Genomic DNA, 17,747 nt, shown 5'->3' on the forward strand with positions numbered 1-17,747 from the left:
ACCCGTGTTTAGCAGCATATTGTCTTCGTTCTTTCTCGCCAGGCCTGTGCGGACAATCCCTAATCAGAAAGCATGTGATTTTGGCTTTGGAAATTACAGAAGCTGTGGGCCCTTCATCAAGGGCTTTCTTCCCTTGGTTCCTGCCAGCTGGGTGGGAGCAAGTACCACGACGCCTACTGAATTTTATGTATTCGGCGGAGAGGAAGGAGCCTTGAGCCTCATGACATTTCAGGACTCGTCCTCCATGACATCTGCCCTGAAGAGAAGGCAAGAAATAGGGCAAGACGCATTTTTCATTAGTGAGAGAAGTTTTATTGGGGTGGATGCAAGCTGTGCAGAACGAAAACATTGTTTCCACATTCTCTACAGACAGGGGCAGCCTTGGATCCCTCCTTAAAGGGAAGTCAGAATGCAGAACTTGGACGGGTGACTTGTGGAAATCGAAAACGTCCTAGCGAGAACCACCGAACCTCAGAGTTTTCAAGACTCTTGTCCTTTTCTTAAGGGTCATTTTCTGACACAGTGATCCGCTGTCATCCTTTGATCTTTGTGGAAGAGCGAGCAATCGTCCTTCCCGAATGACACAGCAGAAAAGAACCCATGTATTTTTCTTTAAAAGTTTGTGAAGATGTTTAGTCATTCAAAAGAATTTAAAGTACGCCTCGAGTACCTCTCCACAGAACTCCATGAGCCTGTAACAGTGGTGCTTTTAAAAAAGCCAACTTGTTAAAGAGGAACGGGTGGCATCAGGTTTTGTAGGCAGCACTTGTGACCCTGTCGAATTCTACAAGGCTTTTCCTCCTCTGGGGGGTGGGGGAGGGAGAGGGGAAAGCACTCACGACATGAGAAACTATATTAACTTTCAAAAACTTGGAGAACAATCACGGATCAAACCACATGCTTTAAGTGACGAAGTGTTTTTTGCAGCTAAGAGAGCCCCCAAACACAACACATTTCATTTCAAGCAGGGCGAACAAACCAAGGGTGAATTAACATCTTATGCTCCACAAAGGACACACTATCCTCTTTGCCAGTCCTTTTTCGGGGCTTCACATTACTTGTGAAAAATAGGGCCCCGGCCAACGACTGTCCCGAAGGGCCATTTCATCTCCGCGCCCTCATCTGAAACCCCAATCAACGCTAACTGCACAATTCGATCATCGTTCCTTTTCAAGAGGCTGTTCTGGGAAATGACGGAGATCGGGAGCGTCAAAACTTCAATTTCACTAATCACGGCGGGGCAACGCGGCACTTGGACTGAACTTGGGAGAGCGGCCACAAGAAGCAGCTAAGAACCGTCACTGCTTATTTGTGGGGCTGTAGTCATTTTACACAAACATTCCCCTCTCCACAGGAGGCTGAGGGGGTCTCTCCTCTCCTTTCCTGTAGAGGACTGTGTGCCTTTTCGAATCAAATGCCAGCTGCCAACAAGCTGGAGTTCTCATAACTGTGTGTTTGTTCAGCAAATATTTACAGAATGCCTATTACAGGCCAGCCACTGGTTTAGCTCACATCACGAGATCAACAACACCCATCCTCGTAGATATTCTATTGATCTCGGACTGACAATAAGCAAAATAAACCAATATGAACACATTTTTAAAAAGTGTGCAACACTCCAACCGTGGGAGCATCTGCCCAGCCATCTCCCGATCTTGGCTCATTCTTGGAGAGGACACAGGCTTGGCTTCTACAGACGAAGCACGACCATGCAGTGAGACAGCCCAGGCAGCTGGAAGTTTCTAGCGTTTTCACAGCACAATATAGGACAAAGCACTGTCCGATTGTTAGGCTCACGGGCTCTCCATGCTGGAGAGGCAGAACAGGGTCAGTGGCAGCGGCCCTCACCCCCCGCCCCCAACGTCATCCACGTGCCCCCTTAACTGGCTCTTCACCCGGATTCTGAACAATGAGACCCACTCCTCAGAGGGTACAGCCCACTCAGAAGTGTGCAAACACGATTTCGCTAGGTGGACACAGAGCAGACGTTGCTGGAAGCAGCTCTCTGGGAGGCCAAAGGGGCCTCCGCTGTGCACTGGGCGGACTAGTCTCCAGCCCCTCACCGTGTGCACACCCGAGGACAGCCCCTGGAGGTGCATTTAGTGTTGTGTGCGCATCACAAGAGAGGGTCTGTGCCTTTTGGGGTTTGTCACTTCCTGGAAGTTTGCAGAAGGTCTACACTGGAAGTCTCTGCCTGTCCTGGGGGAAAAGCAAACAGGTGGCTGGATGCTGCTCCCAGGACGATCGGTTCCAGCCCCAGCTGGTGCCTTTCTAGGAAGATGCGAGCTGGAAACGAAGTCAGTAGCCCTGGGGTACCCAGTTAGGATCCGTCGGTCCCTCTGTAGAAAGCAAGGAATGACTCTTTACCCTCTGGAAAGGGAACCCTCAGAAGTCGTTCTTTAAGCCAGCAACTCCCAGGGGATGGAAGAGTTCACGTTCCTGGTAACGCTTTTCCTTGCGCCGGACTGTAGGACGGGCATCCACCTTGGCCTCTTAGCTCTACAGCAGTCATTCATGGGTAACTCCATGGCCGCCGCAGGCTTGACCTCCTCTCTCCCCTGCAGAAGGCCAGTGGAGAAGGGCCACTGGTAACGAGCAAAAGGCCAGTGGAGCTCTTCCTGTGCAAAACCACTCTGTTCGTGTTCTGTCCCAGCTTCACACCACAGGACCAGTGGCTGAAGAGCCTCTGGGAAAAACCAGAACTGGACTCTCAAAACCACCAGCTCCAGGAGACAGGAAAACAAGATGGCGTCTCCCGAGAACACAGACAGCTGCTGGGAGCTTTCTGGAAGGGCCTTTACTATGGCTACTCCTTTGTACCTGCCTCTGCTGCTTTTGACAAGGCTCTAAACTCCTCAAAGATGGGGAACGGCCTTATTTGTCCTGTCCAACAGTCAGGGACGAGCATGACGAGCCTGGGACATCAGGACCTTGGGGGCTCAGCATGTCGCAACAGGGACAAGGAAGAGCAGGCAAGGACTCCAGCCCCACCAACCATGACAAAAGGGTTACATGGCACAGGACTTAGAGAATTGCTGGTTTCCTGGGAAAAAAAAAAGGATCTATTTTACCACTTCAAAAATACAAATTAGGGGCTGTCTATAGAGGAGATGAAGCGAGATGAAGCTTTTGGGGGGAAAAGAAGTACCTCCTAGAAAAATAGCTCAGAAATCTTTTCAAATTATAAAAAGAAGCCAGTGTGGGGAGCTGTGACGGAGCACTTGGACACGGTGATAGAAAAATGAAGGAAAGAGGAGTATTTAGCATCCTTGAGACTCGCCGTCAGCTTTCCATCTCAGACCCCATCACAGAAGTGCAACTAAAATCCACTTCTGTGAATATTCTGAAAAGAGAGTAGAATATTCTCAGAATATTCTGAGTAGCTTATATAACTTTTGTTTTTCAAACACTAATTAGATTAAGTAAACAACTCTTCTTAGGAGCCAAATGTAAACTTTGAGGTTCCTGAGGATTACTCACTTTAGTAATGTGTTAATTTCCTAAGAATAAAAATAGGGAGATCCACAAACAGAATTTTAAAGGGTTTTGTATAAAATGTAAACATTGTTTGGACCTATTTACATGGTTAGAACTGGGACAGGTTTTAATATACTCTGAATTGGCCTTAATGTGTATGAATTGATGCTTGGGTGTGATACAGCTGTCTGTAACATTTATTCTTTCTCCATCAATGCTAGAACATCCTTCCCAAATGGCCTCCGTTCTGACATCATAGGATTCTACATTAAAATGGATTTTTAAAAGATGTGCTTAAAATATAGATAAAATAAACCACAAAGCTGGTCTGGTTCCAAGCACACCATATGGCCAATATCATTTATAAGTTCTGACTGTAATAAGCAAAATGTCCCTTTTTTTTTTTTTTAAGCATTCTGTGTTCTGTTCATTTGTTTACCATCCTGTTTCGAGTCTTTTGATAACAGAGGAAGGACCTGCACAGAACCCCTTGGAAAATGGATTGAAATAACCTGTTCTGTCTGCCCAGATCTCTCCACCAGGCTCTGTGACAAGCATCCTCTCCCATACAGAAGTCACAGTTCAACGTCCTCTGGCTCACCACTTTTCCAGGGTGGAGTGCCATGATTTCGGTTTGCTGTGGCCAACGAGCAGTGGTGTGCACAGAGCCCTGGGGGACAGGAACCCATGCCAGCACTGTCCCCAGAGGACGACACCACCAACAGCAAGTCTGCGGCTGGCCGGTGAGTGTTTCCTCTCGTGCAGCGGTCGTTAGGGGCACAGAGGAGGTTCCCAGTAAAGCTGTATCCTGACAGGTGTTATCATTATTTTATGTAGCAAATCCAAAAAGCCTCCCAAAGTCCTTGCTGGTACTGAGTCTTACTGCACATCTTTCCAGAAAGGGGCTTCTTTGAGGCACAAACAGGGCTCTGAGTCTTGCTCTGAATGAGCCTTCCCACCTTCCGGGTGAGGGACTCACACGTACACTTGCTGGGGCTGGCTCACCCCCATGGTGCTGCTCATCAGAAGTTCATGAACCATGCTCCTACAGCGTTCTGGGGGCCGTCATTTTCCTTAGGGACTCAGTAAGGCACACTCAGAAGGACCAGCGGGGAACCTGACAGCCGATACAAATTCCATGTCGCAGAGGGCCACGGACCTCAAGGTAAAGGGGAAAAAAAATCAGCAAGAAGAATCGAGAAGTCTTTGCCGAGCATTCGTCTCTCCGTTATTTACTTTAATATCACTGGGTGCGCTCGAATCTGTAAAAACAGAAAACATTTATGACAAAAAGCAAGAACCGACAGCATGAATTACCTTTTCTTCTATCAATCCCGTGTTCTTTGCCTTACAAGGTTTTGCTTCTAAGCCACATTTCAGGGAACAGTGAAGTTAGGTCAGGGCTCCGGTTCAATCAACAAACTCTGTATCTTTTGAGAGAGATGGAAGACAACGGGCTGAGGCCCAGAAGTCCGGGGACAAAGCCAGCAGCACAGGACAAGCGTACGCGAGAAGGACAGCATGGACGGATGCCTGAGGCAGAGACTGTGAGAGCATGACCAAGAAGCAAGGACAGTCTGGAGAAAGCACACTTTCCTTTGGAGATCTGGGGTGGCACCGATTCTTTCCCTCTGTCTCCTAGTACTAAGGCACCCCAAGAGCTCCCCCTACCTTTGAGCTCCGTCATCGGGTCCCCTGGCTCCTCTGTCGTCATCTCCATGGGCTCCGGTTTCTTGCCATCCATGACATCCATCTTGATCATGCCAAGGTTGGTCAGGAGGACCATTGGGTCGATGCCCTGGCCACTGCTTTTAATATTCTCCAGGACCTTTAGACACCTGTAGGACTTGAGCTCGCTTACGTTCTCCTCCAAGAAGAGGTTGTAGAGACTCAGGTCGTTGTACGCCTCCGACTTGAAATGCAGGACATCGAAGGTGGGCAGAATCTCATACACCCTGAGAACATCTGTCTTCTGCCGGAATGGAACGAAGAGCGTGTAGATGACCACGGGGGCCAGTAGCATGTAAACCACGAGGTTGATGAGGCTGAGCAGCTGGAAGACGCCGACGGCGATGAGCTTGCACTGAAAGCGGTCGGGGATGGTGCTGTCATTCCTCAGGATCCCAGACTTGATGCTGCAGACAAACTCGTCGGACAGCGACGAGAGGCTGATGTAATAGCCCAGGTAGGTGCTCGCGGACAGGACAATGGCGAGTGTCAGCAACCGGCAGCTGACGTACTTGATGGTCAAGTTCCTACAGCTCCTCTTTGTCCTCAGGTACTGCTCCACAATCGGGTACTTGAAGTGGCGCTCAGAGATCTCCCACAGGCTGCAAACAGTAACAACAAAGGAATTAAAAAAAAAAAAAAATGAAGCCTTCGCGAAGAGCAGATATCGAAGATATAAACGCGCAGGACAGTATCGTGCTAAAAACCTCGAACCCCTTTCCTCCCTCCCTGCTTCACCTATAACTTCACTGGCGGATCAGGGAATATAATCGGGTCCAAGTAAGAAGACAAGCTACCAAGAACTCTCTCCCCCTTCGTGTTTTAAAGAAGATCTGATTAAACAGGTTCCATTTGTAAATTCTTAAAATGCCCAGCATCTGGTGAACACTCCACGTGGACCGTTCTTATTCTAGTGTTTCTAAATCTGATTTAGATCTTCTCCAGTGTGCACAATGAAATAGACCTTCCCGCCCAGGCGCGGCTGTCCCACGGACAGCTCCATGGGTGCGGGGCTCAGATTCGGCCCGCCGGACTGGGTGGGGTCCCAGCTCTCTCGCAGAGAGAGCTGGAAGTCAGTGTTTTTTATTTGTGGAAGGGGGAGGCAGAAAATCAACGCAGTTAGTTGTAATGACGTTCTGAGGGTTGAGATAATGTACCCAGAGAAAACACAGTCTCTGGGACAGATAAAGTATTTTAAAAATGAGAGCTATTAATACAATTACCCTTGTTGACAACAGCAACCAGAGGAAGAATGTGAAGAGACCAGGCGCTGCCTGCTCGTTCCCCCACTTCTCTCTCTCTGGTTCTCTAAGCTCAGCGGCCCCATAATCCTCCTCGCTTCTCCACTGGCGCCAGTGAGTAGCTAGTGCCATCCCGTTACCCAAGCCTTTCAGAACACGAGACGGCGGCATTCCCCTCAACAAGGGAAGGCGTCTGGATGTGAGGACAGGTGCTGGTGTGGGGAGGTGGGATGAGACTGGGGGCCAGCAAGCCTTCCTGGCTCCCACAGTGTGTCTGCAAGTGGATGACAACTCCCCCCCCTACAACCCCATCTACTACAGTGGGAACCCTAAGCCCAGATGGGCAGGAGAAGAACTGAGACCTCATACTCCAAAGCCCACCAAGATACTTGCTGGGGGCTGAGTTACCTTTGCCCAATGTTTTCCTGAGGGCCTGGATCTGGGCTGGTACCGTCCCTCACGTCCTGACCACACATGCTCTTTGCAGCTTGAATTGCGCGGTTGTAAACTTTGTCAAGTTCTTCCATGATGAACTTCAAATCTGAGCAAAGATGAGGGGCAGCTGTAAAACGCCAGAACAGGGAGGGCAGGTACAGGAGGATAGCCACCAGCAGCAGGATGTAGGGGAAAAACTGAAAAACAAAAGAGCCTGTCAGGGGACCCGCAGAGCCCTCACTTCTGGAACCTAAGGGTGCAAGTGCTGCACACCATTTTCTCCTTTGGAGACCAGTGTGCATGCCCATACCAAGTACAGACGGAAATCAGGCTCATTCCCTTGTAACTATTTAAGTCTAAACTCACCTGCCCAGGTAAGTAACATCACTTTTTTAAAAAATCCCCCTTCAATAGAGTTTGAAATAACTGGCAACTACACTAATCACAGAAGGAAAAAAAAAACCAAAATGACTTCCATGTCCTTTAGAGTAATCCCTTAATAAAACCCCAGTTAAGGAACAGGTAAATGTCACAGTGGCCTCGCTGGTTTTGGGGGATTGTTTAATTTTCACTGCCATGGTTTTAGGAGGTCACTAATCTGAAAGCTCTTCCCCTCCCCAATCTGGGAAAATGATGTGGAAATGCCAACTTCGCCCAAAACGGATGAGAAAAATCGTGGCCTCAGTGATCCAGTAATCACACCATCAAACAGGGGCATAAGCAGTTAAAATTCCAAGAATGCAGGATGGACCGTCTGTGCCGGGACAGAGCTGGGGACTGCCCAACACCCCCAGTGTGCACCTGAGCCATCTCAGGTCCAGACCAGCCAATCGCCATGGACCACAGCCCTGCAGAGAGCATCTGGACATGGATGTACATGAGAAAGAAACATGGGGGGAGTCTGGAGTCCAGGAAAGCAAAGAGCACCCAGGAACCAGGGCTATCGGGAAAACCTAAGAGCAGGCAAAGGAAGACCATGAACTACAGTTAGCATGGATCTGAATTCAAGTTCGTCTTTGTGTCCTTGGGTGCTGAGGTCACTGAGCCTCTGACTCTCAGGCTCCCGATCTATGAAACGGTCATGTAAGAGATGTACATGTAACTTAAGAGATTAAGTTAATTTGTGTCAACTGTTTAGCATGCTGCCCAGCATGTAAAATGCACAACACACCAACAGAAGGGCTACCTTGGGGACACATCATACCCTTGGTCCTCACAACCACCCTGCCAAGGCCTTTACTGATTGGCTTCCCTTCACCAAGGGGAAGAAGCCCAGAATGGTTTCTGGTCACAGAGCGCAAAGCCAGAGCCAGGGACAGAACAGGAAGCCAGACCTTTCTGAACCCAGAGCCGTGCCTTTTCCAATACGCCACAGATTGTTTCACTTCTCTGGAAAACTTCTCCCCGTCTTTTGGACTGGTCTCTCCCGTCTTCTCAGAGGTTTAGTGACGGCCTCGGGAGGACACAGATCTCCCAACCCACATGTCTGGGAGCAGGCAGCAGACCCAGCACTGGGCCTCTTGCCATCAAGTCAGATGTACAGAAAAGTTGCAAAGACCGTATAGGGTGTTCTCGAATGACATGCACCTGGTGTTCCCACTGTCAACACGTCACATTTCCGTGGTCCACTTGTCAAGATGAAGAAGCCATCATTAACTCAATTTCAGACTTGCACTTGGATTTCTCCAGCAGTCCCATCATTGTCTTCTTTCTGCTCAAAGATCTGTCTGTTGATTTAGTTGTCATGTCTCCCTCGTCTCCTTGGTTCTGTGATAGTTTTTCGGGTCTTTCCTTGTTTTTCATGCACAATAGTATTTTTTCTAAAGATTTTAAGTAATCTCTACAGCCAACGTAGGACTTGAACTCACAACCCCAAGATCAAGAGTCACACCCTCCACCAATAGCTGGCCAAGCGGCCCAAGAATAGTATCTTTAAATGTATAAGGTAATACCTAAAAGTTCACCAAAGAAGTGGATAATTGAGTTACCACAATATCAAAAAACAAATTTATGTGTGTTTGACATATGGTCTGACACCAACTTGAAGAGGTAAAGGTCTCTGTACCAGAATCACAGATACCACTGACATCAGAGATTACTGCCTGCACGATACGTATTTCTCGATGTTAAATTTTAGTTAGAGATGCATTAAAAAAGAAAAATTCAAGCTGTCACATGTTTTCCTCTCCAGGGTCACAGCCTCCCTGACACATTCTTGGAGGCCACATAGCACCAAGGTCACCTCACCAAGGCTTCCACCTCCATCTGGGGTTCTGGCCTGGGACGGGCTTTCTCCAAACCACAAACCCAGTTTGCAGGGACCCACTGCACTGTGACATGCACAACAGGCTGCGATCTGGTAAACTCTGGCCATGTCACTCACAGTTGGCTGTGGTGAGAAGCTCGTTTTCTAAAGGGCGCCCATTTGCACCATGTGCAACGGCGTCGGTGCTATTCCCAGAATGGAGAGCCAAGCGTTTTCTTGGGGAGCTGCAGGGAGGAGGCTATTTCTAATTTGGGGCTGTGGGATACCTTTACAAGTCTCTTTTGTCTCAAAGTTATTTGAATTGCAGAATTTTTACCTCAAGCTGTTCTTCTGGATGAAAAAGTGACTGTTCACAGTCTGTGGCACTTTTTCCAATAGGCCCGTGCGGAGCAATAATTAGTACCGATGACTAGATCGGCATAGCTCACGGTAATTGGAAAAATGAGTGTTCAAAGCTATTACACATTGGGTGTTTGCTTTCTCCTCGGATACCCTGTTACCTTGATCACCTCTGCAAGGAATGCAGCTGAATAAGGCCCCATTTCTTGGTTGTCTGTACAGTTAATCCTCTTGTTTTTCATCCAAAACAAAAGTGTGACTTTCAGTGACTCAGGAACAAGGTGGAATTAAAATCAATTCAATTGAAACAGGAAATCCAAAAAAAATTAAAATCCTTTTGTCCACATACAGAACATAGGAAAATTGCCAAACTTTAGGAGTGCACCTGCTGGATGGGAATGGCTTTGCTCGTGAGCTCCAGCTGCTCTAAATGAGGTCTGAGACACTTGGCATCTCTCAAAGTCACGGCTGTCATGTCAGCACTGAGCTCTTCCGTGACAGCAAAGCTTCTCAAAGCCCAGTAGAGCCAAACAGCAGCACAATTTCCAGTCTGTCTGCCTCCAAAGTTTCTTCCAAGTGTTGTTTCTGGAAGGGGTTGCAGTTCGGACAGCAGAACTTCCAGATGGAAGGAAGCCTGGAGGGGCTCTGGTACAACCTCCCTCTACATTCCAATCCCCTGCCTCGTGGAAGGTGAAGATGCGTCCACTTAGGCCCCAACAGCTCCTCCCCTGAAATGTACGTGGTCACGGCTGATGGCATTAAATGCACAGGGGTAAATTCATTTCAAATCATCCGGGCTAGGGGGAACCTGGCTGGCTCAGACAGGGAGTGTACCACGCTTGATCCTGGGGTTAGGAGTCTGAGCCCCATGTGGGAATGGAGATTACTTAAAAAAATGAAATCTTAGGGCACCTGGGTGGCTCAGTGGGTTAAAGCCTCTGCCTTTGGCTCAGGTCATGATCCCAGGGTCCTGGGATCGAGCTGGCTGGGCTCTCTGCTCAGCGGGAAGCCTGCTTCTCTCTCTCTCTGCCTGCATCTCTGCCTACCTGTGATCTCTGTCTGTCAAATCAATAAATAAAGTCTTAAAAAAAAAATCTTAAAACAAACAAAAAACCCATCTGGGTTGGCAGCTGGGCCAGGCAGGAATACCAGCTAGTAATTAAATGATCAAAACATTAAAGCAACAGGCACTAAATATGTTGGTCCTTAAGTACTGAGCGACGAGAAGTTTCCTTGGGAAGGTCAAGGAAGGCTTTACAAAGAGATGACACCTGAACTAGGTCTTCAAGGACAGTGAGGCAACGAGAACATACAAGAATGCCATTCATACATTAAGACTCCACTCAGGGACGCCTGGGTGGCTCAGTGGGTTAAGCCGCTGCCTTCGGCTCAGGTCATGATCTCAGGGTCCTGGGATCGAGTCCCGCATCGGGCTCTCTCTCTCTCTGCCTGCCTCTCTGCCTACTTGTGATCTCTGTCTGTCAGATAAACAAATAAAATCTTTATAAAAAAAAAAAAAAAGACTCCACTCAAATCTCCCCTTTTTTGTGGCCCTTTGGACACACTCTTTCTGCTACATGGAATTCTCTCTCCTTTTCTGCCTAGTGAATTCCTACCCATCCAGGGCACCAAAGCTACAAGCAAGCCCAGGATGAGGACGCAGTAAGAGCAGAGGCTGGAAGAACGTACTGGGTTGAAGGGTGCTCCCTCCCTGGCCAAAACATACACTCAGAACCTCAGAACGTGACCTTGTTGGGAAATAGGCCAGAGCTTGCCGGTCACCACCAGAAACAAGAAGAGAGGCACACAGTTCTCTCCCTGAGCCCCCAAGAAGGAACCCGCCATGCTGACACCTTCATTTCCAACTCCTGGCCTCCAAAAATAGGAGCGAATGAATTTGTTGTGCCAAGCCATGGAGGGGGTGGTGGTGATTTGTTACAGCGGCCGTAGGAGCTCATTTCAGGCAGAAGCAGGAACTAAATTACGAAGCCCTCGGCTTCCCACATTATAGGCGGTGGGAGGTCACCAGCGCAGAGCGTGGTGAAAACGTCCTTGATTCCTACAAGCTGTGGAGAAGGGAACCCACTGGAGAGGAGGGAGACAAGGCAGGAGGTCGTGGCGGCAGAGCAGCGGGGAGGGCTATGCACTGGACGGAGGCAGCAGCGGTGGGGAGAGCGAGGCAAGAGCCACAGACGGCGAGAAGCAGACGCTGCAGTGCCCACGTGGAAGGGATGGATGGCAAAGGGAAGAACAGAGGCTAATTCGGGGTTTCTAGCTTATGCAAGGGTGTGGGTAGTACCATTAGCTGAAGTGAAGAAACAAGATGGAACGGATTCCCAGCAGAGGGGAGTGAGGTGGGAGGCGGACGGGAGATGATGAGAAATTGTGAACGTAAGACGCCCATACTCAAGAGCTCACATCCTAGTGGAGATGTGCAGTAGGCAGCTGCAAATAAAGGGGGGAATCCAGCTGATCTTACAGTTCAGGACTGTGTAGCACACAGAGAGGGTCCGAGCCAAGAAGCGCCTGAGCTCATCCAAGGAGAATGTGCAGCAGGGGCTGAGAGGGGCAGGGAGGGATGCGGGATCCTGACGTGAGGGTAGGGCGAAAAGAGAACCCGGGGTGCCTGGGTGGCTCCGTCATTAAGCGTCTGCCTTCAGCTCAGGTCATGATCCCAGGGTCCTGGGATGGAGCCCTGCGTCGGGCTCCCCACTTGGAGGGGAGCCTGCTTCTCCCTCTCCCTCTGCCTACTCTTCTCCACTGGTGGTCACTCTCTCTCTGGCAGTCAAATAAATAAAATCTTTTTAAAAAATAAAAATACACACACAAGAGGTCTCCTTTTGGCTTCATGTTGTTCAGACCATAACTTACTTTAAGCATAATCCCAGATTTGGGAAGTCTCAAGTGAAGGGCTACACAGAAAGGCCAGCGCGTCTGTGAGCAGCTTACAGAGGACGGAGAAGAAAGGCGGGTTCTCCTCCCTATTCTGCACTCAAGGGAAGACACCCAGGGTAGCAGGAGTCATGACTTGGGACACTGGGGGAGGGTCCTGGCACAAGGAGAGACCTAGAGAAGAGAGGACGGTAAGGTAAGCATTTACGGGTGGAAGCAGAGAGTCCTGAAGGCAGAATTAGAACCAAGCGACGAGGAAGCAAGGCCAAACGTTCCCGAAGATCTATATGAAAATGGAACAAACTGTTTGGGAAGCAGGGAGTTAGTTCCCTTCCAGCGAGTCACCTGGGAGGGCTTTAGAATTCTCCATCAGGGGTGGGCAAAGGTTCTCCTGCGAACGGCCAGACAGTAAATGTCTGTGAGCCACAGGAGCCCTGGTGCGCACGTGAGAGCAGACGAGGGAACGTGTAAAGGAACAGGCATGGCCTCGCGCCAAGAAAACTATTCGCGGGCGCCTGGGTGGCTCAGTGGGTTTAAGCCTCTGCTTTCGGCTCAGGTCATGATCCAGGGTCCTGGGATCAAGCCCCGCATTGGGCTCTCTGCTCAGCAAGGAGCCTGCTTCCCCTCCCCTCTCTGCCTGCCTCTCTGCCTACTTGTGATCTCTGTCTATCAAATAAATTAAAAAAAAAAATTAAAAAAAAAAAGGAAAACTATTCACAGAAATAGCTGATGGAGGGGCAGGGTTTGGTGGAAGCATGTGCGTCCGAGTCTGTCCACCCCTTGCTCTGGATCCTTGCTTGTCCGAGCGTGGTCCACAGAGCACAACTGCAGGATCACCCTGGCCCTTGCCAGGAAGAACACAGGCCCCGCCAGACCTACCGGGCCGGAGCCTACATCTCCACAAGGTCCCAGATGACTAACGAGCACACACAATTTGTGAAACCCGGGGCCAGGTGAGTGGTACCCACCCGGAAGCCCAAGGCGACCAGCAGCATCAGCACCTTCTGGGAGACTTAAGAAAACCAGATTCCTGGTGCTCCGGATCTGGGATTTTCACACACCCCTGCCCCTCGGGGGTAATGCTAAGGTATAGAAACCTATGGTCTGGGAGTCTCCGTGGATCCCCCCAAACTAAGTTTCACTAAATCCACTTAAATAAAGATTTGTCCGTTCTATTAATTTTATTTTCTTATTCTGCAGCTTTTTTGTTTCAGTCAAAACCTTGATTTCCTGTTTCAGAAAAGAAAAAGCTTGCCTAGCCGCTGCCTACATTAAGCTCTTGAACAAAGAACAGAATGCTAAAAGAAAAAAAAAAAAAAAAAAGCCTATTATCAAAGAGTCCTTGAGCACCACCTGCTGGTCCCCCTGACTGCACACAGATTTCTACAAAAGCCGTTCCTTGGAGCTACTGGAAGCTGGAGGGAGTGGAGGAGGAAGAGGAAGGGAAGGGTGAAGTAGCAGCTTGGGGGGAATCACGGCATTCCTTATACTGGGTCCACAAACTCCACATGGATGTACACTTAAATATTTCAGTGGGTCATTTCTTTGGGGGGAGTTTGGGTTCCCTGGGGGTAGGTCTTGTGTCGGCCCTGACTTGAGGAGTGTTCCCGTAAACCCTGGGCCTCCAGCGCCCTCCCCCTGGCCTTGGGAGGCTCCCAGAGAATGAAGACTGAGCAGGCCCTAGAAGCTGCTTCATTTCCCCACCCTCCCCCCGGCAACAGACGTGTACTGAGCCCCTGCCACAGGCGGTGCCCTGTCCCAGGCGCCTGCCGCCGCATGAGACTTGGGAACCTGTGTTAGCAAAATTCAGTAGAATTTGGGCAAGTATGTGCTACCTCCCACGGTTGTTCCGGGAACAGCACAGGCTGCTCTGGGAACGCACAACAGAGACCAGAGTGCGGGGCAGCTCATGTTCTGCTCGGCCAGCGCCCCGTTTTTGGGATCTGCCCACCTGGAAGCAAGTAATGCAGTCTGCTGTCCATGCAGTGGCCTCAGGGCCTTAGTCCTGGAGGCTTCGTGTTGACCCCGCCAGGCCCTGGAAATAACTGGACTTGGGAACAACTCTCAGTCTGGAGGTTCAGAGGACGCTTTCAGGCAGACAGAGTAACACATTAGGAGGTGGATGGATTAGAGGGGGGGAGCTTCTGGGGGTCGGATCTGGAGCTCCGGAGGGGCGGGGGTTGCCAATGAAGACCCAGGTGCTAATGGCAGAGGAGAAGCCGAGACAGATGTCAGGTGAGATGATCCAGGGAAGGGGGCAGCATGACAATGGAAGGGGCCTAGGACAGAGGTCCGGAGGAGCCCCAACTTCTCAGTGATGGGCAAAGGAGAAGCAGTCTGCCAAGGAGACCCTGCCCCAAGAGTCCGGAGCATTTCTGCAGAATGAGGGCATGGTCCGCTGAGAGCAGTCAGGTGGGATAAGCCCCAGGAGGCAGGCATTTACGTGGCATCACAGGGCTGCTGGGAACGTGGGGAGAGTGCTCTAAATGACAGATGTGCCAAAATGAACTCGGAGTGAGGCGGCCATGGGAGTGGAGGACACGAGGAAAGGGGGGTAAGCTCTTGGGGAGCAGACAGAGGGTGGTGCGTCACAGGCATCACCTGAGAGGACAGAGCTCCCGTGGGATGGAAAGGTCTGTGGGCCACCTCCGGAGCTGTGAACGACAGAACTGACTGGGCGCATGACATCGAGGGAGGTGGGGATGACACAGCCAGATGCCCAGGACAGCTGGAAGCTGGGCTTCTGCGTAAAGGAAGCCCAGCTAGGGTAAGGAGTGAAGCCGTGCAGAGAAGACACACACCTTCGTGCCTGTCCCAAATCAAGGGGCCCCCTCCTGCACCACTCTGCTGCCAGAAAATCCTTTCTGTGTGGAGCTGAGGCTCACCAGGTGAGCCTGGGGGCAGCGTGCAGACTTCTGAAGCCATAGTCGGCAATCAAGAGTCCACCGAATGCAGAGAGGCCGAAAGAAAACCACCGGGAAGAACTCTGGAAACTTGGGGTGGAATCCAAGAGCCCCGCGTCCAGGTGTATGCTTGCAAGACTGGTGCGCAGGGGCTTGCGCAGATGCCCGTCCACTCATGTCTGTGCAGCATTCCCGGCAAGAGCTGGGAGGCAGAAGCCGCCCAGGGGCCCCTGGGGGGGCGGGGACACACACACACACACACACACACACACACACACACACACACACGAGATGGAGTCTGACTCAGCCTTAGAAAGGGAGGGAGTTCTGGTGACGCGACAACGTGAGAAGGGTCGTGAAAACGTTATGCAGAGTGAGATAAGCCAGATGTCAAAGGACACATCTCCTACGACTGCAGCTACAGGAGGGGCCCAGAAGAGCAGACAGCAGACAGCAGGACCGTGGGGGCTGGGAGTTTCAGTTTGGGAAGGCGAGAAGAGTCAGACAGATCTTGGCAATGGGCGTACTTCACGCCACACAGATGCACACCTGAGAATGGCTAGGAAGGTAAATTTCACACGGTGTGTACTTTGTCACCACTAAACAAAAACACTGGAAGAGGAAATCAGCGTGGAAACAAAGCAGCTAGAATCCCGCAGTCTGGACCGGCCAATACCACCACGTGGATGTGCACATCTGCCCTCGGTTTGGGCTCTCCTCTGGCCTGGCTGCAGCGCTAGCTTCTGTGACAACCTGCATCAGTCCCCAGGACTGCTCTGACCAGGGCCCACACGCCAGGCAGTTTAAACAATGCTTTCCCTCTGAGTTCGGGTGACTGCATGTCTAAAACCAAGATGTGGGCAGGTCTGGGTTCCCGCCAGTGCCGCAAGCAGAGGACCCTTTTGGCCTTGTGCACGGTGTGGCCCAGCTGTTTTGCTTGAGCCTCTGTGTCACATGCCGTCTTGTCCCCAGCATCTCAGATCTCCTCCCTTTGTGTCTGCAAACAGATTTCTCTCTGTTATGACGGCACCAGTCACAGAGGACAGTCACCTGTCCCAACTCTGGGAGGACCTCACCTTAACTAATTCCACTTGCAAGAATCCTGTTCCCACAAAAGGTCCCATTTGAGAGGTACAGGTGTTAGGACATCAATACATCTTTTAAGGGATATAATTCAACACGCAACACCACCCAAATGAAGATGTGGAATTCTTGGACATTGGCTATTTTTTTATCGACTCTTGAAATTACACGTGAAAACCTGGACAAGGATTTGAGGCTCCGGATGAAGTTAGCAGCCTCTGGAGAAGATTTATTTCTGCTGCTGGCTGGTGGGCAGACTAGAGGCGCTGATGATCCTCCTAGCTCCTCATCCCATCAGTACTGAAATGGTTCAAATCAGGACTCTAGTCCCCATGAGGGCTGCTCTAATTCAAGATCATCCCTTACTCCCCAGGTACGGACTTTGGAGCCTGAGGCGTTGGTCCAGGGTCCTTCCAACGTGGCTGGTCCCACCTCTAATTTCTGCCCCCAGCCCTGTGAATCTGGAAAGATCTCTCTGCCAAACTTCCATCCAAATAAGCTGGAATATCACCACCAGAAAGAGAGCTGCTCAGCCTCTCATTGGCACTGGAGACAGAAGGCTTGGCTGCCCCCACTGCTATACATGGTTTCTGCCTCTCTACTGCAGGGGCAGGGGACAGCCGGGGACCCGACTCTAGTCTTAGAGCTGGCAACTAGTCCTGAGTCCCCGGCTTGCTCTCTCCAGGTGCCCTTCACCTTACACTGCAGCAAAATCCTTGAGTTTCTTCCTGCTCTAAAAGTTTCAGTCTCTACCTCCCCTGCCAGCACTTACACCAGACAAGCCAGATTATACATTCTTCTGTGGCTCCATTAATGCCCAGCCCAGTGACAAATTACAACCTCCCTTCTCCCAAGAGCATCACAACAAAGGGACCTAAGCCATAACTGCATGGATTTCGACTTGCTAACAAGGGTGTTCAGCTTCTGGAACTATGCCCATTCATGTCGTTATTGGTTGGCCTGGCTACTACACATGCAAAGTTGACGGGGACCCAATGGATGCCAAGGCTAAAAGTCAAGGAGAAAAGCCCAACCCCAGAGAAGAAAGGAGTCATTGTCGGGCATCACTGTGCCTGAGAGCATGCAAGAAATAAACAGGGGAAGAGGCCTGAGTCATAGTAAAAGACTTAAACTGCTCATTTTTAGAAAGAAGGATGCTATGTATTCAACAATAGGTCAAGGCTGGAGAGAGTCAAACGTCAGCCTTTGGCTTTTCAGAAAGTAAAACAGCATGCTTTCCTCAATGGAGGAGAAGAGCAGAAGAAACACACATCTTCTATTTGTTTTCACAATGGACAAAAGACCAGCGATTGAAAATAATGACAGGCAGACGCATGATACTACTTCTGTATGCACAGAGAAGACCTAATGCAGCCACTCCCT

The 17,747-nt window shown here is 50.2% G+C and overlaps 1 protein-coding gene across 2 annotated transcripts in view; it reads right to left on the minus strand.

Annotated features, from left to right (window-relative positions):
* Positions 1-289: 289 nt before the first annotated feature.
* The window catches only part of PANX1 (pannexin 1), a 45,164-nt gene continuing 27,706 nt past the window's right edge, over positions 290-17,747 (minus strand). Inside the window, exons 3-6 of one of the 2 annotated variants that reach the window (XR_004289179.1) lie at positions 6,855-7,078; positions 5,149-5,807; positions 4,079-4,739; positions 290-3,043 (exon numbers count right to left, since the gene is read on the minus strand). Coding sequence is in view for 1 of the 2 variants with exons in the window: in XM_032358247.1 (XP_032214138.1) it covers positions 4,660-4,739; positions 5,149-5,807; positions 6,855-7,078 (963 nt within the window). In the remaining variant the exon portion in view is untranslated. Of the gene's footprint in view, positions 3,044-3,851; positions 4,740-5,148; positions 5,808-6,854; positions 7,079-17,747 lie in introns of those variants that run through there. The other variant, XM_032358247.1, reaches the window with a different exon arrangement.

Source organism: Mustela erminea, chromosome 9 (assembly GCF_009829155.1).
Source record: "Mustela erminea isolate mMusErm1 chromosome 9, mMusErm1.Pri, whole genome shotgun sequence".
NCBI lineage: Eukaryota > Metazoa > Chordata > Mammalia > Carnivora > Mustelidae > Mustela > Mustela erminea.